General features: G+C 35.4%; 1 protein-coding gene across 1 annotated transcript in view; it reads right to left on the bottom strand.

Annotated features, from left to right (window-relative positions):
- The window catches only part of EDNRA (endothelin receptor type A), a 93,672-nt gene extending 69,872 nt beyond the window's left edge, over positions 1–23,800 (bottom strand). Inside the window, exons 1-2 of the mRNA XM_053703718.1 lie at positions 23,644–23,800; positions 17,030–17,477 (exon numbers count right to left, since the gene is read on the bottom strand). Coding sequence (XP_053559693.1) covers positions 17,030–17,404 — 375 coding nt within the window. The 5' untranslated portion in view covers positions 17,405–17,477; positions 23,644–23,800. The remainder of the gene's footprint in view (positions 1–17,029; positions 17,478–23,643) is intronic.
- Positions 23,801–27,798: the final 3,998 nt, after the last annotated feature.

The raw sequence follows: 27,798 nt of genomic DNA, 5'->3' as shown, positions 1-27,798 counted from the left end.
CTGTGATCTGAGATGTCACTGAAGAAAATGCAGCATGTCTGCAGAAAGAACAGGACACATGAGGGAATAGTTAACACATTAGTTTTGCAGCACTGGTCCACAACAGGCTATTCTTTAAACAGCACTTTGCTGCATTGTGTACATTTTCCTTAACACAGTGCAGCCACAGCGAAGCACTGTTTGAAGAGAACAGTAAAATACGGCGGTAGCACTGCAAAGGAGCAGCGCTTTGATTGATGGCTGCCTCCTTTTAACTACTCCAATATAATATATAAAACTTTAATTAGCTTTATTCTCCAGTTAATCAGTATATTGCAATTTAGCTGGTGCTTTAGTATAGCTGCCTAATTTAATATTGTATTTAATTTCAAAATGACCTGCAGAAAAATTTTGACTAAAAAATGTCATTGCAAAAAGTGAAAAAAACTTCTGCCTTTGGGCTTCTTCCAATACTGCTGCTACAAGTACTAAATACAATTTGTTCTAGAGTCAAACTGGATACAAATCCATCTAAACTATTAGTTAACTAAAGGTGATCCACACCATAACCAGGTTTAATGTAGATTTTTAAAATGTATTTATATTATCAAATTTACTTTGGTCTCTTTGTATCAGTTGTTACAAAACAAACCTATGTTGTCTTTGGAGCACTACTGGGTGCTAGATATTGTTTTGTGGCTGGCTTTGCACATATCCCTCTTGCCATTGGCTCACCGGATGTGTTCAGCAATACTGCAATAATAAAATGTTCTAATACATTAGAGCAATTTCTTTGTGAACCTTTATGTCTCTTTAACCCTTTCCCGCCATTAGGACGTTTTATGCTGTCCTAACTGTGCTAGGCTTTAGAGCCGTTAGAACAGCATGCAACATCTTAGTCATTTGGCTGTCCTGAAGCCATAGCTAAATGGGATTGTGGGCTGGAGGGCATACCTAGCATCATAGGCACTTTCCCCTGACCCAATCCCATCATTGAAATCCCGCGATCACATGAACGATCGGGTGATTTAAAATTGTACTTATTTGTTTACAGTTCCAATGTAGATAAATAAATCCCTGTGGGAAAGGTTTAAGCTTGAAGTAAAATAGCAACACTATAACAATGTTAAAGCTGTCTTATACTCATTGGACTGGGCTGTCTACTGAAGGCACAATTAAAGCATGCTGTTATCTCTATAGATAAGAATGTATTTATGTCAGGTTTTTCCAACATATAGATAAACAAAGCCAGTTATATTTTCTCTAACATCTGTAAATTAATACCGTACCTCCCAACATTTCAAAATTCAAAAGAGGGACAGCCAGTCCCCCCGTGGCAAAAAGGTGAAATGTAGTGGGCAGGAGCAGGGACGGGGCTTAAAATAAAAATCATACGACCAAAGTAATATAAATACAATTCTAAATAAAGTCATATATTTTAATACTTTTAGGCAGCAAATCAAACACAAGCTCAAACCACTGGTATAGCTATGTGAGCTCTGTATTTAATGTAATTAGCCTTTGCAGAGACAGTGCTAAATATTTTTATCTTAATTGGACATTTAATAATAGATTCTTTAAAACTGCTCTCTGGATTCCCCATTAATATTCTAGATTCTGGACTTTAAAGTCAGCAAAAATGCACAGTAACACAAGCTACACATATACATGTACACACACTCAAATACACATAAACACACACTATAGCAAACACTTACACATGCAGATACACACACACACTAAATAGCATACACTTATACATGCAGATACACACACACACACACACTACATAGCTGCTAGCATACACATATACATGTACACACACTCAAATACTCATAAACACACACTATAGCAAACACTTACACATGCAGATACACACACACACACTACATAGCATACACTTACACATGCAGATACACACACACACACACACACTACATAGCATACACTTATACATGCAGATACACACACACACTACATAGCATACACTTATACATGCAGATACACACACACACACACACACACTACATAGCATACACTTATATATGCAGATACACACACACACTACATAGCATACACTTATACATGCAGATACACAGACACTACATAGCATACACTTATACATGCAGATACACACACTACATAGCATACACTTATACATGCAGATACACACACTACATAGCATACACTTATACATGCAGATACACACACACACACACTACATAGCATACACTTATACATGCAGATACACACACACACACTACATAGCATACACTTATACATGCAGATACACACACACTAAATAGCATACACTTATACATACAGATACACACACACTACACAGCATACACTTATACACACACACACACACACTACATAACATACACATAACATGCACAATGTCTTGAGCCGGCCTTGTATCTGCCAAGTAGAAGAGAATATGGAGCATATCTATCAAGCTCCGTATGGAGCTTGAAGCCTTGTGTTTCTGGCGAGCCTTCAGACTCACCAGAAACACAAGTTATTGAGCAGCTCCATAACCTGTCCGCCTGCTCTGAATAGGCGGACAGACATCGCCACAATTCAACCCGATCGAGTACAATCGGGTTGATTGACACCCCCCGACGATTGGCCGCGAATCTGCAGGGGGCAGTGTTGCATCAGCAGCTCACAAGAGCTGCTGGTGCAATGCTAAATACGGAGAGCGTATTGCTCTCTGCATTCAGCAAGGTCTGTCAGACCTAATCCGCACTGTCGGATCAGCTCCGACAGACCTTTGTTAAATAGGCCTCTAAAGATTAACCAGTCAATGCATTTTTATTTATTTAAAAGGTGATATTACATTAATTTAGCTGTTACGTAAAATATTGTTTTTTTTATTTTAAAGACTATTTTATTGAATTAAGAAGTGTTTTTTTTTTTTACGGTTAACCTAGAAATAGTTTAAATTAGCAAAACTAGAGAAACAAAGCATATTTACAGGGTTTTTGTATGAAACAATCGTCTTCCTTTATTTGAAAGATCAAACACAAGTCACTGTAGGAGTAGGTTATATTGATAACCTCCTATAGAACACCACCCTTTGTTATAGCTGGGAGAAAGATGTATTACTCATCATTGTGTTTAAAGCACAGACAGTCTATTATATATGCCAATGCCATATACATATATTGTAGCTAGACTTACTCACTACAATCATTTCTTTATATATAACATTAAAGGGATAGAAGGTCAAAATTGAAATGTGCATGGATGTATTTGAATATGAAATAGAAGCATATATACTTATATCAGCAAAAATACTTCTAGTAAAAGCTATTATGTTTTTTCTGTGGCATACACACATATCCTGTGATGGTCCTCACAGGATATTTGTGTATGCCACAGATAAATAGTAATAAGTCTTATTGGAAGCATTTTTGCTAAAAGAAGTATATTGCAAAAATGCTTCTATTTTATATTCAAATGCACATTTCAAATTTGATCTTTCTATCACTTTAAATATGTCACTGTTAATGAAACACTCTACTAAGTGCTCCAAGAACACAATAGTGCAAATATGATCCACAGAACATTAGAAAATGTTCACACCAGTGATGTGCGGTGACTTCAGAGGCTGGTGAGGCAGTGTCTAGGAATCGGATACGCCTTCATTCTTTAGATATCCTTTGTTGAAGAAATAGCAATTGCACATGGGCGAGCCAATATCTATATGCAGCGACCATTCAGTATCTACTGAGCATATTTAGATATGATTTTCAACAAAGGATATCTTTTTTCTTCATTCTTTTGATATCCTTTGTTGAAAAGCATATCTAAATATGCTTAGAAGCTACTGAGCATATTTAGATATGATTTTCAACAAAGGATATCTTTTTTTCTTCATTCTTTTGATATCCTTTGTTGAAATTCATATCTAAATATGCTCAGTAGCTACAGAGCATATTTAGATATGCTTTTCAAAGGATATAAAAGAATGAAGAAAACCAGATATCCTTTGTTGAAAATCATATCTAAATATGCTCAGTAGCTACTGAGCATACTTAGATATGCTTTTCAACAAAGGATATCAAAAGAATGAAGAAAACCAGATATCCTTTGTTGAAATTCATATCTAAATATGCTCAATAGCTTCTAAGCATATTTAGATATGCTTTTCAACAAAGGATATCAAAAGATCCTTTGCCTATTATTTAAATACACCTCTCCTCATTTACATCTTGCCTTCCCTAGGTAGAACAAAAAATTTACCTGAAAATTTTTGGATATGGACAGTTGGACACCATTGATAATTGGGGGTATTTCAGTAATTATTGGGGTTCTTAGCAGCCCCAAGATCCCTCTTGAGCTGACTCAATAGGTGAGAGGTTACATAAAATGGGTGACTTGATTTAATAATAATTATTACTAGTAAATAACCAAAAACAGGCTACAGCTTTTATAGTGACTGAGACGACAAGGAAGTTGGTTTCTTATTCAAGCTGTTTCTTATTCGGGAAATTCTGTTTCTTATTCATGGAAGTTGGTTTCTTATTCAATTTTTTTGTCAGACTGCTTTAAATTTACTTTAAAATAAAAAAATAGGTTTTATTAAAATAATAATATGATTCATATAATGTAGTTACACAGAGGTGGAATCTCTTTATAATATAACAATTAGATATACAAACTTGAAAAAAGGGCATACGTTGGCGCCACTACAAATATTACTATTTTAAAATAAATAACATATATTTTCAAAGGGTTAATAACCATTCGGCCACTGATTTCACTATGAATTTATACAGGGTAGATCCCATTCCCCCTCCATGTCATGCAATTGTTTTTAGCCTGGCCCAATGGTGTTTTTGGCACAGAAATTGATGCCAACCCTGGCATAGGTGCTCTAAGTCTCATTTTTTAATAAGTAACATATATTTTCAAAGGGTTAATAACCATTGGGCCACTGATTTCACTATGAATATATACAGGTTAGATCTCCCTCCATGACATGCAATTGTTTTTAGCCTGGCCCAATGGTGTTTTGGGCACAGAAATTGATGCCAACCCTGGCATAGGTGACATAATTCTCAATTTTGAATAAGTAACAGATATTTTCAAAGGGTTAATAACCATTGGGCCACTGATTTCACTTTGAATATATACAGGGCAGATCCTCTTCCATGCCATGCAATTGTTTTTAGCCTGGCACAATGGTGTTTTGGCACAGAAATTGATGCCAACCCTGGCATAGGTGACATAATTCTCATTTTTGAATAAGTAACAGATATTTTACATTGGGCTAGGCTAAAAACAATAGCATGGCATGGAGGGGGATCTACCCTGTAGATATTCATAGTGAAATCAGTGGCCCAATGGTTATTAACCCTTTGAAAATATCTGTTACTTATTAAAAATTGAGAATTATGTCACCTATGCCAGGGTTGGCATCAATTTCTGTGCCCAAAACACCATTGGGCCAGGCTAGAAACAATTGCATGGCATGGAGGGGGATCTACCCTGTATATATTCATAGTGAAATCAGTGGCCCAATGGTTATTAACCCTTTGAAAATATATGTTATTTATTCAAAATAGTAATATTTGTAGTGGTGCCAAAGTATGCCCTTTTTTCAAGTTTGTATATCTGTTATATAAAGAGATTCCACCTCTGTGTAACTACATTATATGAATCATATTATTATTTTAATAAAACCTATTTTTTTATTTAAAAAAAAATTGAATAAGAAACCAACTTCCATGAATAAGAAACAGAATTTCACGAATAAGAAACAGCTTGAATAAGAAACCAACTTCCTTGTCGTGTGACTGAGCCTGCTGGGGCCCTGGGCCATCTTTTCTTTTCTTTTCTTTTAGGCAGCACTAAGTTGAAGTTAGATAACTTGAGTTGAACTTGTCAACTTGATATACATTTATTACAACGAACTTGCAGCCTCGCTGCCTCTATAGTCAAGGGAAGTGACTTGACTATTTTGGCAGCGAGGCTGCAAGTTCGTTGTAATAAATGTATATCAAGTAAGTTCAACTTCAACTCACGTTATCTAACTAACTTCAACTTAGTGCAGCACTGCCGCCTAAAATAAAAGATTGGCCCAGGGCCCCAGCAGGCTCAGTCACTATAAAAGGCTGAGGCCCGCAACCGCCACTGACACCTACCTAAATCAATCACAATATCACATCGAAGACACATGCACACTCCTGAGCTTACCTTCCTTTAGGGGTTTATGTCGTTTTAAGAGGGTCAGTCTACTTCATTATGCTGACAGAAAAAGAGCTATGCTTTAACAAAAGGATACCAAGAGAACTGCTACTTCTGATAAATTATGTAAAGTTGATTTTTTAACTGTACTTTATTCACTTTGGCATAAAAAGAATCAAGAGAGCAGACAAGGAAAAAATAAACCGAAAGTGGGCGATTATTACCAAGTGGACAGTATATGACATAATGTAGAAAACAGGTAGCCTAGAATTGCACATCATACAGACATATTTTATTTTCAAAACATTAAATTAAATTCTAAATCGTTTTTTTTTCTGTAATTCACATGCAGGGTCAGCAAAATAGTTTCTTTTATTCAATATAATATATATATATATATAATTATTTACAAAACAATGTCTAATAAAATAGCTAATGGGAAGTGGAACTGTATAGCGTGCTGAGTCAATGAGCGGCAGCAGAGGACCAGATGGGGAAAAAACCAAGTCACAAATGAGATGCGTTGTTTCTGTGTTGAATTTATCTGAAATTAACCCCTTAATTCACGCTTATAAAATATCTATTCATTTACTTATGAGGTATCACAAAGAAAAGTAAAGGGATGTGTGTAGGAGTTGGATTCACCACCAGCACATAAGACTTGTGGCCAGGGAGACACACAGAAACTTGTCACTAATTATAGTACTGAGTGTGTGGAAGATTAGTCAGTCAGTAGTACACTACACCATGCAGAAAAGAAGAAATAAGCATAGCATTTTAAATAACATTTTGACAACTAATAGACAATTCATATTTTAATTGTTTACTTGCCTACACACGGTCCCTTTATTATAGAAATCGAAGACAGTCGAACTCGAACAGAACACTGAACAGTGAGTCAACTCCGCCACTGACACCTACCTAAAAAGATGCGCCGCCGCCAAATATAGATAAAGTTGAAGTAGTCTGACTTCTACACTCCGGTTGCAATGCTGACTCTGACTGTTAATAACGGTCGTTCAGTACCACGTCTGACGGTCTGCGTTGAGCTGCTCTGAGACACGTGACCGCACGCGGAAGGATCTATTTCATTCCCGCCCGGCACTCAGAGACAGCCAGCCCCAGTCAGATTCAGACGAGTTCTGTATTCTGAATCTGATTGGCTGAGACTGAGTCAGACAGTGAGACTGAGAGGCGGCCAGGACGGAGGCTAGCCTCCTGTGGAAGCGTATGGGGCGCATTGGAGAGCACTGCATTAGCACCTTTTCTCCTCTGGTGGCAGTCTCTCAGCGTCCCATACACTTCCACAGTAGTCAATGCATTCATATTGCGCAATGCAAGGACAGCCGGCTGTCCTTGTCTTGCGCAATATGAATGTATTGATGTAATAATAAGTAGTACAGTCGGTTTTAATAAAATTTACACAATACACACAGTACTGTTCACAAACAGAATCATGATTTTGGTGGAGGGGTGGGGGGGTCACCTTATTTTATAAAAAAAAAAAAATATGAAAAAAAAAAAAAAAAAAAATTTTTTTATTTTTTAATTTTAAATAAATGCTGTAATTACATAGATTGGCCAGGGGAGGCACTGCCTCACCTGCCTCCTGTGACTGCACGTCACTGGTTCACACATAAATAAATCATCTATATAAAGATACCTCAAAACTGTCCCACAACAAACCAATACTTTCAAAATGGTAAATATGATATCATAATATAAGAAAGATTCTCTAGATGTCATACAAGTAATGGATTTTGTAAATTTAAACCTGAAATATTTTTCAGCTGTGTTCTATATTATGTGCTAGATTACAAGTGGAGCACAATTAACAGTGTACAATCTTATATTACAACTGGATGGATGCAATGAGGCAACCAGAAATAGTGCAGTTTTGCTGCTGTCGACCAGACCTGCGCTCCTACACTCATGAAAGCTCTACAATTGCTATTGTGAAGGGGTTAAATATTTTAACCAAAGCACTTTAACATGACCAAAACTTTCTTACTGCAACCTATAATTTTAATGGACATTGCAGTGTCATATTTACACTTTATTATGATAGAAAGTTTGTTGTTGTTTTTTTTAAATGAAGAAAAAAAAAAGTTTTGGGGCATAATTAAAGGGATATTTGTATGTATCTGTGAAGTGTTATAGGTATAGCACATAACTACATGAATAACTACCAGAGCTGGTTTATTTTTATTTTTTTGCTCCATTGGCTTAGCACTAGTGCAATATCCAACATGAATTTTACTGTGCATCCCCATCAAAGTCTATTATGTGAGGGATTTAATACACCCGCAATATCCAAATTGAAGTGTTCATTTGAACTATACCATCACTTGAGCAATAAAAAATAACATTGGACTTGTAATAGGAGAACATAAATTTAAGTGTATTGATTGCGCTCGAGTAATACAGGGAGTGCAGAATTATTCCACATCATCATTATAGACCACATCATCCTCTTTATGCATGTTGTCTTACTCCAAGCTGTATAGGCTCGAAAGCCTACTACCAATTAAGCATATTAGGTGATGTGCATCTCTGTAATGAGAAGGGGTGTGGTCTAATGACATCAACACCCTATATCAGGTGTGCATAATTATTAAGCAACTTCCTTTCCTTTGGCAAAATGGGTCAAAAGAAGGACTTGACAGGCTCAGAAAAGTCAAAAATAGTGAGATATCTTGCAGAGGGATGCAGCACTCTTAAAATTGCAAAGCTTCTGAAGCGTGATCATCGAACAATCAAGCGTTTCATTCAAAATAGTCAACAGGGTCGCAAGAAGCGTGTGGAAAAACCAAGGCGCAAAATAACTGCCCATGAACTGAGAAAAGTCAAGCGTGCAGCTGCCAAGATGCCACTTGCCACCAGTTTGGCCATATTTCAGAGCTGCAACATCACTGGAGTGCCCAAAAGCACAAGGTGTGCAATACTCAGAGACATGGCCAAGGTAAGAAAGGCTGAAAGACGACCACCACTGAACAAGACACACAAGCTGAAACGTCAAGACTGGGCCAAGAAATATCTCAAGACTGATTTTTCTAAGGTTTTATGGACTGATGAAATGAGAGTGAGTCTTGATGGGCCAGATGGATGGGCCCGTGGCTGGATTGGTAAAGGGCAGAGAGCTCCAGTCCGACTCAGACGCCAGCAAGGTGGAGGCGGAGTACTGGTTTGGGCTGGTATCATCAAAGATGAGCTTGAGGGGCCTTTTCGGGTTGAGGATGGAGTCAAGCTCAACTCCCAGTCCTACTGCCAGTTTCTGGAAGACACCTTCTTCAAGCAGTGGTACAGGAAGAAGTCTGCATCCTTCAAGAAAAACATGATTTTCATGCAGGACAATGCTTCATCACACACGTCCAAGTACTCCACAGCGTGGCTGGCAAGAAAGGGTATAAAAGAAGAAAATCTAATGACATGGCCTCCTTGTTCACCTGATCTGAACCCCATTGAGAACCTGTGGTCCATCATCAAATGTGAGATTTACAAGGAGGGAAAACAGTACACCTCTCTGAACAGTGTCTGGGAGGCTGTGGTTGCTGCTGCACGCAATGTTGATGGTGAACAGATCAAAACACTGACAGAATCCATGGATGGCAGGCTTTTGAGTGTCCTTGCAAAGAAAGGTGGCTATATTGGTCACTGATTTGTTTTTGTTTTGTTTTTGAATGTCAGAAATGTATATTTGTGAATGTTGAGATGTTATATTGGTTTCACTGGTAAAAATAAATAATTGAAATGGGTATATATTTGTTTTTTGTTAAGTTGCCTAATAATTATGCACAGTAATAGTCACCTGCACACACAGATATCCCCCTAAAATAGCTAAAACTAAAAACAAACTAAAAACTACTTCCAAAAATATTCAGCTTTGATATTAATGAGTTTTTTGGGTTCATTGAGAACATGGTTGTTGTTCAATAATAAAATTAATCCTCAAAAATACAACTTGCCTAATAATTCTGCACTCCCTGTATAAATGCACAAAAGTGCTAAGATTTTTTCTTTCCACTTATCAACTTGCCCTATGCAAGAAAGAGATTTGCATTTTTAAATTAGGTCAAAAGGCAGCAAAAATGTTACTAAAAACATTAAATAGTGAGCTAAGTTGGAGCAAATTAATAAGTAATACATGTAAAAAAAAAAAAAAGTGTGACAAGCTGAATAAAATTATACTGAACACCAACACTCTTCCATACTATATAAGGATTTGAAAGGTTTTTGTTTTTAATCTAAAATCATGCTGAAGGAAAACGTAAAGAAAGGGCTATTTAGACCTTAAAAAAAGCAATTTTGAACAGCCATAGCCTTCCTCCTGTGACTCTCAGTGAGGTGCAAGACAGCCAATCACAAGCTACGCAACCAACCTACTTTCTTGACTACATGATTAATTTAATTTCTCCTGTTTTTATTTAGGAGGAGGCTGCCTTCTGCATAAAACTCAAGCAATCACTTGATGCAGCCTGATTGTACACATATGCATGGGAAAAAAAACAAAAAACAAAAATGTATTATATATAACATGGAAGCTTTTTCAAGGGCATTATACTTAAATGTGAATTCCCCATAAATTGTCTAGTTAAGGGAAAACCACAATATAAATGCATTATTTATTTTGCCTGTTTACTTTAAAATAGCTCTAAAAAAGTATACTTGTTCCACAGCCTCCAGAGAGGCTGGAATGCCTCCATAAACACATTTCATCCTCCCTCTAATCATGGGTGCCACCATATTGGAACTTAGGTTACACTGCAGGTATCTGAAGGCGAGTTGCTGCACATGTGCAAATACCTCAGCACTGGAATGCAGTGAAAGCTAGGATTTCAGTATGGTAGTATCCATGACTAGAGGGAGGAAGGGAATAACCTTAATGCTATGCTTTTAAAATGTAGTTAGTGTTAAATATCCCTTTAAGTATAGTGACATTTTCTGACCATGCAACATTTAAATAGTGATTGCTTAGACCTATTTATCCATAATTAGCTGCAGCAAATGATACACTGAACATGAATCCCACCAGGCTTTTCAAGAAATGTATCCTTAAACTGCACTTAATTTACAAGATCTTATAAATTGTGAATTAATGCCCATGTTAAGGGGACAAGAAACCCCTTGAGATTTGTATATAAAATGTTTAATCATGTATAAAGAAACAACTTTTACAATCTACCACCCTTTTTTATGTAATTTAGCTTTGAAAATTGAACAATTTCTATTTTACAGACCTTTAACTGCACCCTGTTGATTTATCAAGGCTAACTCTGCTACATAGTTGTCCCTAATTGGCTTTAACTGATAACAACTGCAAAACAATGGACTTTATACTAACATTATAGCTGGGATTAGCCTTCTTGTCTGAGGACTAAAGCCCAGATGGTCTCCTCCAAATAAGGTAAATAGTGGGTGGAGTTTGGCTATTGATAAATAATTGCAGAAAAAAAGGATGTTAATTTGTTTAAAAAATCTTTAGACTTGGCTGATATGTTATTCTACAGCAGCACAACTGAAATGTTGTTTAATTAAAAGGTGTTTGCTGGCCCTTTAAACATGCCTTCTTTATGCAGATCTTTTGTAATGAATTGTGATTTCCTGCATCTGTTTTTATTATACATTTATTAAAGTGATGTGGCTGCTACATTCCCTGTCTCTCTCTTTTTTAAACGTCTGTAGTGCAATAGGTCTTTTCCAATATATCAAAAACACATTCTATGGAAGTAGTGATGAACAAATGTTTGACATTACAGCTGATGCCCCATGAAAAGATTCTCCATCTGGTTTGGAGGTGACTTTTAACCTTATGCAGATGTGACCTTTATGACCAGCAATTATAACATGATGTTTTGGTGTATACACTGTGAAATTATACTTCTCTGGCCAAAATAATTTACTCTGTAGAATCTGAATACAGTCATACTGCAGCTAGGCTAGTATTAAACGTTGAGAAAAGTATGCTGAATATGGCTACAAGGTAAGGTGTGTTCTTAATATAAGAATATAATAATCTGACTATACAATGCACTAGCTTCAATTCTGTAGAATAAATAATTCTTCTGTGAGGCACACAATTTAAGTTTGTAATACTGTGTACACAATTCAGAATTTTTTATATTTTATTTTTACTAAATTTCTATTCCAAACATCAGAAAAAATTTACCCCTTTAAATCAATTCTAGCATTTAAACATTTCTATGGAATGAATTCTGAAATTTGAATATTAAGAGGTCGATTTATCAACCTCTTCGGCAGGCTTTCGCCTGCCTATGACCACAGGTTCTCACAAGAGAACCTGCACGCCGTATTTAACAAGCAGCAGTCATCAGACCGCTGCTTCCCTACCCTTTTACCACCTCTTAGGTGGTAAATTTAAATCTGCCCGGTCTCGTCCAATCAGGGAGATTGACAGCTCCTGCCCGCATGTGATTTGCTGTGCGCGGGCAGGGGAATTCAGCCCGCCAGAGGCAAGCTGCGGCAGACGCAGCTTGATAAATCGACCTCCATATTTAACATTTGAATATAGTTTTCGTGCAGAATTTCGTGCAGAATTGCAAAATGCACGAGAAAAAAAGACAATGCAATAGCACTTACTCTGAATGTCAAATTATCAGTAGTTTTATTTTTCTGAGAAATTTCATTGATTATTTCCATTTGCCTGCACACTTTATCATGTGACAGCCATCACTAGGGTTGCCAGCTGTCTTTCAAAAAAATACTGGACAGCCAGCAGATAACGGGGCACACACATACATGTATTTGAGATATACTGTATATATACACACACACACATATATATAATATAATGTAAAATATATATATATATATATATATATATATATATATACACACACACACATTCATACATACACACACAGGTGGCCCTCGGTTTACAACGGTTCAATTTGCACCGTTTCAGAATAACAACCTTTTTTTCCAGTCATGTGACTGCTATTGAAAAGCATTGAGAAGCAGTGCATTGATTAAAATAGCCAGTAGGTGGAGCTGTCCGCTTGTGTTGCAGCAAAGCCAAGCAAGTGAAGTCTGTGTTGTGTGATTATTTTAATAGGTTTATTAATGCTGTTAAGCAAATGTTTTTGTTCATTTAACTTAGTTTCATTATATATTCTGTGTTGTGTGATTATTTTATCAGGTTTATAATGCTGTTTAGCATTTAGTCTTCATTTCAAAGCTTTAAAAATAATAATGTATTAGGTGTTACATATGACAATTTTGAGAGGGGCCTGGAACCTAACTCTCTCACTTCCCATTGACTTACATTATAAACTGGGTTTCAATTTACAATAGTTTTGATTTACAACCATTCCTTCTGGAACCCAACCCCTGCGTAAACTGAGATAGATATATATATATATATATATATATATATATATATATTCCAGAAAATAGGCAGGCACTCTCCGTTTTACATCCACAAAAATCTTTACTGTGTAACAAGTGACGTTTCGGGGTTTCACCCCCGTCTTCAGACTTACATACAATGTGTACAAAACACTCCAATACTTATACCCTTATACCATACCATTTACATAAACAATTAACCAATAAAACATTATTACAATTACCAAACATCGTGTATATATATATATATATATATATATATATATATATATATATATACATACATACATACACACACACACACACACAGTATTCAATTAAGAATCCTCTGACTGAGACACACATACCTCATTGTGACTGTATTTTGACTGAGTCTCCCTTCAAGCTTGGCAATTATAGCACCAACAGCACTGTCTGCAGTATAGACTGACTGACTGGAGTCTGTAGACAGTGTCAGCACTCAGCGCAGCCCGCGGATCTTCTTGCTGTTGTGACGTCACGTGCGTGATCACGTGACGTCCGACAGTCTGACAGTCACTACAGCGGCAGGCAGCACGCACAGCGCAGGAGCACCACACATCAAGATCTCCGATCAGCTGAGCGGAGCCGGAGCCTAGACAGTAGACAACAAGTGGACACGGGCTGTGGGCGGCTGCCTGTCACTGCCAGGAGGGGTTAAATTAAGGCTAATAGTCTTAAAAAGTAAAAAGTATAAATACATTAAAAAAAGTTCATAAGCAAAAAAATTAAACAAAAAAATTCAAAAGCAAACTACCTAAGGCTATGTCCGTTATTTTTAAAATAAAATTACCGGGCAGTAGCCTGAAATACCGGACAGTCTGGTCTAATACCAGACACCTGGCAACCCTAGCCATCACCAATTACTGACTTGCATGTATACACTGAACTCTTGCACATGTTCAGTAGTAGCTGCTGCCTCAAATTGCACACATGAAAAAGACTGAGCACAAATTAATATTGGAAGTAAATTAGAAAGTTGTTTACAATTGCATGCTCAATCTGAATTTTGAAAATTGAATTTTAACTTTAGTGTACCTTTAAATATTTGTTGATTCTTATTGACCAAACATAGACAAATGGGAGGGGTGGGAGCACCCAAGCTCATAGACTATTACCGGGCAGCAAGACTTGCACAAATAGCACTGATCCATGAAACTGAGGAGGAGATCAGATGAACCACTTTAGAATCTAACATGGGGGATTTTACCAACAAGGGGGATATATTATGGACTCACCATGCTAAAAGCCCTCAACAAAAATTCAAATACACCATAATGAATCTGACAATAACATAATGGACCACAGTGACTAAAACCTTAAAATTAGTTCCTTACCATAAACAAAATCTTCCCCTAAAACAAACCGTTTTCAGGGAAATGGAAAAACAAAGGGCTTTACATAGTAGCAGATATGATAGAACAGGGGAAAATAATTACCTTTGTACAACTAAGAGATAAACTAGACCCAATAGGCTTATATTGGTACTTGTACCTGCAATTAATCTCAGCTTTTAAAGAATATGTATCAGACACCAAACGGGGAACCCCAAACACTCTAGAGAAAATTTGTAGTTCCAAAACTAGACCCAAAAAAACTAATACCCCAATTATACATCGCAATTCAAGCTGTGAATGATAGTGATAAATCAAACCTGCTAGACAGATGGGAAAGAGACTTAAGAATAGAACATGACACCAAAAAATGGAAGAATATTTTTTCTCTATCACATAGAGGAATACTCAGCGCTGACATAAGGGAAAACACTATTAAAACAACATTCAGATGGTACCATACACCAATTATTACCTCTCACACTAAAACCCACAACTCACGGCTGTGAATTAGAAGGTACATATCTCCACATGTGGTGGGAATGCCAAGATATAGCCAGGATCTGGAATAGATTGTCAAATTTCATAGGCAGACTGAAAGGATCCCTAAATATAATACCCATATTAATCAATTCTTAAGAATCACCTGTACAGCTACACGAATATGCATGCTGGAAAGAAAGAGCCCCCACATGGGAGGAAATACTGGGTAGATTAACATCCATCTATAAAATGTCAGAACAAGTAGCTTGGCTACAAATCACCACAGACAACTTTCAAAAGATATAGTTTTATTGGATGCTACATGATAACAATTGACACAATAAAATATTATATAGCCCTAAATAAAGAAACTTTGCCACTCCCTTAATGAGACCTTCAATATAGCAGACAACATAAGATTTTTATTCATAAAGATAACCATGAGATAACCATGGCAAACATATACCTCCTGTTGAGATAACCTGATCATCCGGCGAGAGAACGTCCTCCCCTCTTTTCCTTTCTCTTCTCTCCTTCTCTTAGTTCTTTTTTCTCCTCTCTTTACTTTTGTTAAATTTGTGGTGACATATATCACGTTCAAGACATTGTCTACAATCATACAATTTATTTAGCTATTATAAGAATTGGAGCTAGATATAACGGATAACCTCTCTCCAAGATAAAGAGGTAAAAATCCATTGTTAGTGATAAGACTCCTGCTGGCAAGGATTTTGTATTATACTTGTAAATGACTTCAATGTTTTGTATTCTATTCACCAGTTATTGTAAAATGACACACTTATAACTTATAATCAACAAATGCAAGATAACAAGACAATGCAATAGCACTTAGTCTGAACTTCAAATGAGTAGTAGATTTTTTTTCTAACAATTTTAAAAGTTATGTCTTTTTCCACTCCCCCTGTACCATGTGACAGCCATCAGCCAATCACAAATGCATACACGTACCATGTGTCAGCCATCAGCCATTCACAAATGCATACACACTTATTCTTGCACATGCTCAGTAGGAGCTGGTGACTCAAAAAGTTTAAATATAAAAAGACTGTGCACATTTAGTTAATGGAAGTAAATTGGAAAGTTGTTTAAAATGGCGAGCTCTATGTGAATATTGAAAGTTTAATTTTGATTGAGTTTCCCTTTAATAATTCCCATGAACATATGGAAAATGTAATATGGTCAAATGAGTAAATTAATATATAAATAGACTGTTCTTGTAAAAAGTACATTTTATAAAAAACAAAACACGTGTGGATAGAACCATATAGAAAGAAATGGCTGGCAAACAAGATGGGACTTTACAAATAAACAATAATTGTAATGCTAATACATAAATAATTATTTAAAAATAAACCATTATATTATTTATATATTTTTTGCACTGTATGTGATTGTTTTTAAAGCTGAGTATGATGAACATGTCGGAGAGTCATTATGACATGAGAGTAATGCATAGTCTTGCAATTTTTATGAGGCTGGAATCCTTGAAGGCTATTTTAAACACTCAGCACTCATCTCCCAAGTTGCACTACAGGTTTATTTCTCATTTGTTGTCCAACCTTTTAGTGGAACTAATTGAAAATAAAAACAGTAACACTGCAATCTGCAAGAAAGTCATATCAGGCTCTTACCTTAAACACAACGATAGGGATATCAATGACAATGTAGATAAGGTCTCCTAGTGCCAGACTAGCTATCAAGGCATTTGGTCCATTCCTCATACACTTGTTCTGGTAGATTATTCTTAGCAGAGTGGCATTTCCAACCAGTCCAACAATAAAAATAGCACAAGATAAGATAGTGTTCATATATTTAAAGACATGGCTGATTTTGGTCCTTTCAGGGCACATTTCAAAGGTTATATTTGGCCTTCTCCTAGAGAAAGTCCAATTTCTCATCTCTCCATTGGCATCAGTCCGATTATGGTAATATTCTTCAACACTGCTGCTTATAGCAATTCCAGTTAAAACCAACAGAACAGTAAATCTCAGACTGACAGCTCCCATGCTGAAGTTTGTTGTGAATCCCAGCAAATGTGATGATTTCAGTCTTATCCCAGGAAACTTTGTAACTGGCCACCTGAAAAGAGAAAGCAAATTATGTGTGAGCAATTTCTTACTTAGTCTACTATGTAAATATTGTATTGCTGGTCCATGGCTCAGAATATTTAATAGTATCACAAACATTGTTTTTATTCTACAGCTTTTTCATTGTATAAACTAGCAAATGATCAAGGAAGTGCACAATAAACCCTGAGTGTGGCTTGCTGGGAAATAATGCAAATGTATTATAAATTATAAGTACGGTATTCTTCTAGCATGGGGAAGACAGTAATGCGAGATTAATTTAAAAGTTACATGAAAGCCAAAATTTATCTTTCATGATTCAGATAAAACATGCGATTTTAAGAGACTTTTCATCATCAAATTTGCTTTGTTCTCTTGGTATCAATTGTTGAATAGCATACCAATGTAGGCTCAGGATCAACATTACACTATCTGGTGATTAGTCGATACACACACATGATATGCCTCGTCATTCACTCATCAAATGTGTTCAACTAGCCCAGCATTGCATTGCTGCTCTGAAGCTGACTTTAATTATGTGTTTAACTTATTAGAGCATTTTCTTTTTTAACGTTGTATCCCTTCAACTAAAGCATATATCAGAGATGCTAATACTGTGTCACGTGGTACCTTTAGTGAAAGTCTGCCTCTCCATATAATAACATTCTGTGATATGCACTTGCACTGTACATAATTGTTTATGTAACACAGACTTTGAATAAAACAATAGTCTAAGACATGCGATGATGCGTATGACAGATTTATACATCCTAGGAGTCTATGGGCTTACAGATCTCAAAATATAACTTCTGGCTCCTAACATGTTTGTTTATTTTACATATATGTATATACATACACCCTTCAGTGGATGCTAAACATGGTTAGCCGGCTCCTCATTAATCTTACAGTCTCTTTATATTGTCATCTGTTATCATCTCTTAATCTTTTAGGTGAGGTGTTGTAACATGACTTTAAATCCCATAAATGAGCATTTCTGTATATTCATATTTATTTCAAAGTAGAAGACAACAGGCTATAAAGATGTAGGTAAGTTCTAATTTACATCAAGTAAAAGCAAATCAAGAAGCAGGGTACTTTTTATGCAAAATGATCCTAATCCTGACTATTATAAAAACATGGCATAACTGGCTTCTATACATATTTCAGCTGTGTGACTAAAATGAAATATATGCAAAAACAAACATAAACAACCCCCTCCCCCAGAAACTAATTTTCAAAGTTAGAAAACAAAGGAGAAAGAAAACAGACGTCTATGATAAAGGAACATTAAAGTCAAAGTTAAACTGTCATGCTTAAGACAGAGCATGCGATTTTAAGAGAATATTCAACTTCTATTATCAAATTTACTCCATTTTCTTGGCATCCTTTGTTGTACAGCATACTTAGGTAGGCTCTGCAGCAAAAATGCACTACTAGTATCTAGCTGTGATTAGCAGCTTTGCGCATATATCTGTTTTCATTAGTTCATCAAATGTGTTCAGCTAGCTCCAAAAGTGTATTGCTTCTTTGGTATGGACTTTAACTATGTGTTTAACTATTTTGCAGGGTTAATGATCGCAATTTCAAACATTTCTAAAAACATTAAAAAGGGACAGTACATTCAGATAGAGAATGTCATTTTAAACAACTTTGTAATTTGCTTCTATTATCTTATTTGCTCTGTTCTCTTTATATCCTTTGTTAAAGAGTAAACATAGTTAGGCTGATAGGTGCGTGCACGTGTCTTTACTCTTTAGCATACTATGGCAAACACTGCTGCCAGATGGTTAAGGACATGTGCACTCTCCTCAACTCTCTTAGGATTACTCTTTAACAAAGGTTTCCAATCCAACTAAACAAAATTATTAACAGAAGTAAATTGTAAAGTTGTTTAAAATGTTGTGTTGAATCCAATTCACTTAAAGAGACAGTCTAGTCAAAATTTAACATTCATGATTCAGATAGGGCAGTGTTTCTGAACCGTGGTCCTTAAGTACCCCCAACAGGCCAGGTTTTCATGATCGCTGAACCAGTACACAGGTAAAATAATCAACTGATCTATAACCATGGTTGCTAACCAGCTCTCACCCATCAGCTGATTATTTCACCTGTGCACTGGTTCAGCTATAATGAAAACCTGGCGTGTTGGGGGTACTCGAGGCCGACGGTTGAGAAACAATGAGATAGTGCATGCAATTTGAAACAACTTTCCAGTTTACTTTTATTGTCACATTTGCTTTGTTCTCTTGGTATTCTTTGTTGAAAGCTAAACCTAGATAGTCTCATATGCTAATTTCTAAGGCCTTAAAGACCGCCACTTATCTCAGTATATTTTGACAGTTTTTCACAGCTAGACAGTGCTAGTTCATGTGTGCCATACAGATAACATTGTGCTCACTCCTGTGGATTATTTATGGAGTCAGAACTGACTGGATAAAATGCAAGTCTGTCAAAAGAACTGAGATAAGGGGGCAGTCTGCAGTGGCTTAGATACAAGGTAATCACAGGGGTAAAAAGTGTATTAATATAACAGTGTTCATTATGAATTTACTGTCCCTTTTTTACTCATTGCCCATCATGTTTATTTATTTATTTATCATGCAACTCAGAGGATTCTTCTGATTACATGTGGGGAACACTTGTCCAAAAGACAAGAAATTACAAACTAGATAAAACTGTGGATACATGTAAACATTACAAACTTTTTTTTGTAACCTTACTGCTGAAAAATCTAGAGGGGAAACTTCTTGAAATGGGTTCTACAAGTCATAAAGCTCCCACTAAAAATCAAAATCAATAGCTTTCAAAAAAAATGAAAAACAAAAGTGCTTTTCAATAGTCAAATGTCATGTGTGAGAAACTCCACATAAAACCAATGCAACAGAACATTAGGTTAAATGGGATTGGGGTATTTTTTGGATCTAATACAGCTTTATGTTCAAAGCCACCATCCGAACTGCTAACTTCCAGGGTGTAACTTCCTGCGGCCAGTTTGTGGCTAATGTCCCTTAGCTAAGAAAGCCATTAATTAAAAAAATGAAGACATCATTGAGAAATAAGGTCATATTGTAGAAAAAGACATCTAAGAAGGTATACTCTAAAACAATTCACAACATTTTAATAGCTTCTCTCCAACAGTTTCTAATTTTCCTATAAATCAATGTCATATTGCAAAGCCCACATATTCAAAATCATTCTTTCAATATTTCTTTTAATTATTGAGAAGTTAAAATTCTCCTAAATTAAATCTTAGAATGTTATAAACAGAATGCTTGCTTACAATAGAGACAAGGTATCAAAGTACATAAAAGTAATGATCATGCAAGTTAAGCCCCTCTCACTGCTGCTCTATAAGTTATTTGGTCATATACTTTGTTTTCCAATGTTTCTATTTTTAATATAAAGGTTACAAAAAGTTTTTTTTGTGGATATAGTTTTCATATTTATCCACAATAAGTTCTAGTCTGACTGTCTGTGTATTAAATCAGCAAAAAAATAATAAAAATGAACTAATAGAGTTATTAAAATGTTTACTGTAGGATGCATTTACAGCTAAATAGTCAGAAATTACATTATTATTTAGGAACTGCTCTGGATTTAATAGAATTAGCTCATTTTCTGATGTCCCTATTCTGTTACACACAGTCTGTTCTACACTTTTTATCTCAGTTCAAACTAACACATAGAGAAAGCTAAGACCCCCTTTCACAAACTTACTTTAATATAACTGATAAACAATTTAGAATATTTTTACTGGACTACATATCAATCCATTTAAAACTATTTCTGATTTGTCCATACAGTACCTGTTCCTACATTAAATGTCCCACTCAGCTTCCTTTAATGTGCAAAATAATATTTGAAGTCCCTCATCCACTTGTCTGCTCAACCCTGTATAATTATTTTATAAGCACTTTTAGTACATTTTTGATAATTTGACTTTGTGCTCATTATCTGCAGGACTTTGTTACACCCAGTTATGATTAAACACCATCCCTATGAGCTTATAAACTTAATTAAGACATTAAACAATTTATGGTTCTTTCTAACATTAATACATTATTAAATAAATCACTCTCTTTCAGCACTTTAATTAGTTACATCTGAGAGGTTTTTTTATATCAGATTTACTATTAATTTTTTTTAACAGTTTTAAAACTTAAAACCACACTCTGCCCAAAAAAACATAAAAAAGGGAATAGCATGTGCACAAATAGTAACATGACCATAAAATTCTCTCTTGATTCAATAATAAAGTTTTTTTGTTTCTGTGACTTCCAGAACAAACACACTTAAAATGATAAACATTTCCATATATCTTTCTGTTTATTTATTATGATATGTAAATATCTTCCCATACAGTAGATATATATATTGTTTGTTTTTTTTCCCACTAAAGCAATAAAAAGATGAAGACATTTCCTTGGACTCCGTCTCTCTCCTTTGGCCTCTCTTAAGTCTGTATTGTGTTGCACAAGCTAAATATTTGGATTGTGACTATGGGAATCACGTCCATTTCAAGCTGAAATGTCTTCACATGGCTATTTTTAAGCAAGAACATGCAAGTATGAGAAAATATCCAGAGGGAAATACAATACATGCAACTTCAGGGATATCCAGATCTGTTCCATAACAGAAAGGGGTAGAGACAGAGAGGCCAGCAGTTTAGGATTTCTGAGAGGGGAATTCATTAGACTCAGCTATCTTGATTAAATCACCTGCAAATTATAATGAAATTCAGGACAGTGTATTACCTTCCATGACCAATACTGGAGAAATGGACCAGTACTTTATACTATATATATATATATATATATATATATATATATATATATATATATATATATATATATATATATATATATATATATATATATATATATATATATATATATATATATATATTTTTTTTTTACTTGCAACTTCTGATGTTGAATGTATTGTATCTCCCTCGGTCTAATTAAAACTATGCATCCTCGCTGTATTTCTACCAAAAAATTAAGATATCCTATAGCAAACAAACTAGTACCTTTTCCTACAAAAACTTCATACAGACTGAATACACTTTTTTCCTTCAGTTTGCAGCTTTTATCACAGCTAGATCTTGCCCTAGCACAGACTGCATCCTATTGCTCAATATGAAGCTAGCTTGTTCTTACCACTAGGTTGCCTGACAATCAAGGCTAATAACGTTTTCCAAGGACGGGTCTGATTAAAGTTTATGGGAATCTCTTAATAATCAAAGACTTCCTGGGATTAAAGGATTTTTCATGACTTTTTTTTTCACAATATAGCAAACCCCATCAGACAGCCCAGCCTTATATTATGTCCTTCTTGAAATAACCTATTCTACAATGAATGGCTACAACTCGCCTGCAGATTTGACCCACTCATCACAAAGGGATGTAATGTACTCAGATACCAGAGGTTGTACAAATAATAAATAAATACAAATCAGCTACTTTTCAGGACATACATTATGCATCGCTTCCCATAGATAATATTTATGATGCATCCCCCTCTGTAAAAAGGTTTTAAAACTACAGTACCGGAAACAATATTATAGGTTCAATACAGAAGCAATAGTATAGTTTATATAGTTATAGTCTTCTCCTTAGTCTATTCCAAGTGTCTATATTTATATTACTATCTGTAACTAATATATTCTTTTCAAATATATGGTCCACAAAACTGCATTCAATTCTCCATGAATTGTAATACACCCTTCTAGCACACGCAGAGTTAAATGTCTTAGTTAAAATCATATATTGAATTAAAAACTAATAATTATTTTTTTTAAACATCTTTCAAACAAAGCACACTTTTGTGAAACACTCCTCAAACCTGCAAAACCCACAGCCAGAATATTTTTTCAGTGATTCCTTAATTACAGTAATTATGAGATAATGTTTTCCCTTAAATGTCATAGCTAACAAGAAATTCAATATGATTAATTTCTTAATAATTGTTAACTTCCGTAGTTTTCACCCCAGAAATTTATATATATATATATTATGTTCATGTGAATACAGCATACAAGATACAACGTAATGTTTCTAATCAGCCTTGTCAGTAAATCAACATAGTGTGTGATGAAGCATCAACTAGTTCTATATTCTCTAACATACCTTAACACAAGAGAGCAAACAGGAGGATATAGCATTAAACAGTGACATTACCTGTATTGTCAAATGACGTTTAATTGGTCTGTAAAGTCCAAGATCACGCGAAGCTAATAGCCCATCCAGACATGAGACTATAAAGGAAGCAACTTGTCTCAGGCAAATTCTCCTCCCAAGCTTCTGCCTCTGAAACACTCCGGCTGAGATCACAGCTTCAAATGAGCTGTCCTGTCATAGACCTCTGACTAGGTGGGATGGATAATCTCCACCTCCTGCTAAAGACAAAAGAGTTAGAGCTGAAAAATACAAACCAACATACGCTGATCCCCTGCCAACCCCAAGCACATACATACATCAAAAAGATTTTGCCTTCAAGGCAGAGGGAAATTTAACTATTTCCTGGTCTCCCTGAATCCTTAAAACATACTTTGTTTATAGCTATAGATGCTGACAGATATTATTCTCCCATTTTGGGAAGGCTTTTGATCCCTTTTTTTTTTCTTTTGCTGAGAAAATATATATAAGAGTCATAAAAGAAACTGAATCTTGTAAGCAATATTATTGCTGGTCTGTGAAATTTTTCTTTTTGTATTGAGTGAAATAGAGCAATAATCAAGATTTTGCTCACTGGTGACAACAAATATGCATGTGCAAGGCAGACATTCAAATGCACAGACAAATATCTTACTTATCAACTACTTATGGAAATAGTTTTAACTTGCAAGTTCAAAGTATTTTTTATAGGCTTTTTTTGTCTTTTCTATCAGATTATCACTCAGAAATAATTATAACTATTACCTATAATAACCCTTTTCTATTCAAAAGTAGACATTTTCCAACAATGTCATAGGGGTGATCTTGTATTATATGTACCTTTAAAATTAAACCATATAAAATAGATTTGGTATTAAAGTTTATGATTTAACAAGACTGGAACAATACTATGTGGGGGTTACACTAATATAACTCAATACACAAAACCTAGTGATGTGGTTTACTTTATCGTCATATTTAAAGAAAAATTGAACTTTCAAAAATGTACAACCTCTAATTTCAAAATAAAGTAATATTACAAACAGGGAATATTATTTACCCTTCCCAATATTTCATATTGTTAGAGATTTGCAGAATGTGAAGGTTTGGCAATATAATTGCCATTTATTAATGTAAAATATAAAGCTATAGAAAAATACTATATTAAGAGTGACAATACATTTGGTATCATGGAGGGAAGGCATCAAACACATTCCAATCCATTAAAGGGACAGTCTAGGCCAAAATAAACTTTCATGATTCACATAGAGCATGTCATTTTAAACAATTTTCCAATTTACTTTTATAACCAATTTTGCTTTGTTCTTTTGGTATTCTTAGTTGAAAGCTTAACCTAGGAGGTTCATATGCTAATTTCTTAGACCTTGAAGCCCACCTCTTTCAGATTGCATTTTAACAGTTTTTCACCAATAGAGGGTGTTAGTTCACATATTTCATATAGATAACACTGTGCTCGTGCACGTGAAGTAATCTGGGAGCAGGCACTGATTGGTTAGACTGCAAGTCTGTCAAAAGAACTGAAAAAAGGGGCAGTTTGCAGAGGCTTAGATACAAGGTAATCACAGAGGTTAAAAGTATATTATTATAACTGTGTTGGTTATGCAAAACTGGGGAATGGGTAATAAAGGAATTATCTATCTTTTAAAACAATAAAAATTCTGGTGTAGACTGTCCCTTTAAAAAAACTATGTGATATATTTATTATAAAAGGACTTTAAACAACATAAGATCTACTTTAATAGTTTATTTAAAACTGTCCCTAATTGTTTAAAAAATATACATTTGCATAATATTTGCAGGTCAACCCTGGCTATGAATACTTATTTAAAGCTAGCAATTATTAAAGGGGCATGAATGTAAAAAATAAGTTTACATAATTCATATAGAACATACAATTCTGAAATCTTTTCAGTTTATTTCTTTTATAACATGTACCTAGGTAGGCTTAGAAGCATGTATTTGCATTAAATGGTTAGGAAAGTCAAAATGAAACTTGCATGATTCAGAAAGAGCATGCAATTTTAAGACACTTTTACATGATCTTCTATTTTCAAATGTGCTTCGATCTCTTTGTATCCCTTGTTGAAAAAAATACATACATATCCTACACTAGTGGGAGCTAGCTGCTGATTGGTGCCTGCATACTTTTGTCTCTTGTGATTGGCTAACTAGATGTGTTCAGCTAGCTTCCAGTAGTGCAATCCTGTTACTCCACTTTGAGAACAACATTCCCCAGACAAATCGGTAGGATTTTGGTAATTTCACCTTCTACACTGCACAATATAATTAAAAGATTCAAGGAATCCGGTCAAATCTCGGTGTGTAAAGGGCAAGACTTAAAGCCACTTCTGAATGCGCGTGATCTCCGATCCCTCAGGCGTCACTCTCTCTAAACCATCATGAGTCTGTAATGGATTTCCTGGCATGGGCTTGGGAATACTTTGGTAAACTTTTGTCAGTCAACACAATTCGCCACTGCATCCACAGATGCAAGTTAAGGCTTTACTATGCAAAGCAGAAGCCATACATCAACACTGTCCAGAAACGGCACTGACTTCTCTGGGCACGGTCTCATCTGAGATGGACAATAGCACAGTGGAATCGTGTTTTGTGGTCTGATGAGTCAACATTTCAAATAGTTTTTGTCTAAAAGCCAGTGTCTGTCATAGCATTGGGGGGGGGGGGGGGGTGTCAGTGTCCATGGCATGGGTAACTTGCACATCTGTGAGGGCTCTATTAATACAAAGATATGTAAACATTTTGGAGCAACATATGCTGCCATCCAGACGTCGTCTATTCCAGATATTCCATCAGAAAAACGCAAAACCACATTCTGCTCGGATTACAAGTGCATGGTTGCGTAAGCAGAGAGCGCGAGTGCTAGAATGGCCTGCCTGCAGTCCTGACCTGTCTCTGATTCAGAATGTGTGATGCATTATGAAGCGCAAAATAAGGCAATGAAGGCCCTGTACAGTTGCGCAGCTGAAGACATGCATAGAGGATGAATGGGGGACAATTCTATTTGCTAAACTTAAAGGCTCAGTCTACACTACTTATTGTTTTAAAAGATAAATATTACCTTTATTATTCATTCCCTAGTTTTACATAACCAACACAGTTATATTAATACACTTTTTACCTCTGTGATTATCTTGTATCTAAGCCTATGCAGACTGCCCCTTTATTTCAGTTCTTTTGACAGACTTGCATTTTAGCCAATCCTTGCTGGCTCCTAAGAACTCCACGTGCGTGAGCACAGTGTTATCTATATAAAACACATTAACTAACACCCACTAGTGGTGAAAAGATGTCAAAATGCCCTGAGATAAGAGGCGGCCTTCAAGGGTTTAGAAATTAGCATATGAACCTCCTAGGTTTAACTTTCAACTAAGAATACCAAGAGAACAAAGCAAAATTTGTGATAGAAGTAAATTAGAAAATTGTTTAAAATTACATGCCCTATTTGAATCATGAAAGTTTTTTTTGGACTAGACTGTCCCTTTAATCAACTGGTTCAGTGCCCAAACGCTTAATAAGTGCTATTAAAAGAAAAGGTGATGTTACACAGTGTTAAACAGTCAACAATCCCAACTTTTTGGGAGCATGTTGCAGTCATCAGATTTAGATCAAAAAATAGGTGGCGCAAATTAATGCAGTTCTGACTATTAGTGGTATGAATGTAAATTTAGTCTCCCTGTGGGTCCAATAGTGATCTCACTATACATAAGCTATGTTTAGGTGGAAAAGTAGGTGAAGTTCCTCCAGGACCATAAAATTTTAAACTCAAGTTCAACAATACAAATAAATATTTATTGAAATAAAGATATTTATATATATGAGATCGATATAGCGGTCTATTCACATATAGCGATCTATTCACATGTTAAAACACTGTATATTATACAATTGTAAAACACCGGTGTTGTACCATAAAAAAGTTGTTAAAAACTAAAAATAAAGTAATACAAATGAGCGGGTATAATTGCAAGATAAAACAATATTAAAGATGGAGATTCATATACCTCTAAACATAGGACTGGCAATTAAAAAACATATGTAAATACATAAATAAATACATGCACCATGTGTCTGGTATTCGTTAAATCAGCATATATACTGCACAGGTATTCAAGGGTTAGGCAAGTATTTAACAGTTCC

Source organism: Bombina bombina, chromosome 2 (genome assembly GCF_027579735.1).
Source record: "Bombina bombina isolate aBomBom1 chromosome 2, aBomBom1.pri, whole genome shotgun sequence".
Lineage (NCBI taxonomy): Eukaryota > Metazoa > Chordata > Amphibia > Anura > Bombinatoridae > Bombina > Bombina bombina.
This window is presented reverse-complemented; position numbering and strand designations above follow the sequence as displayed.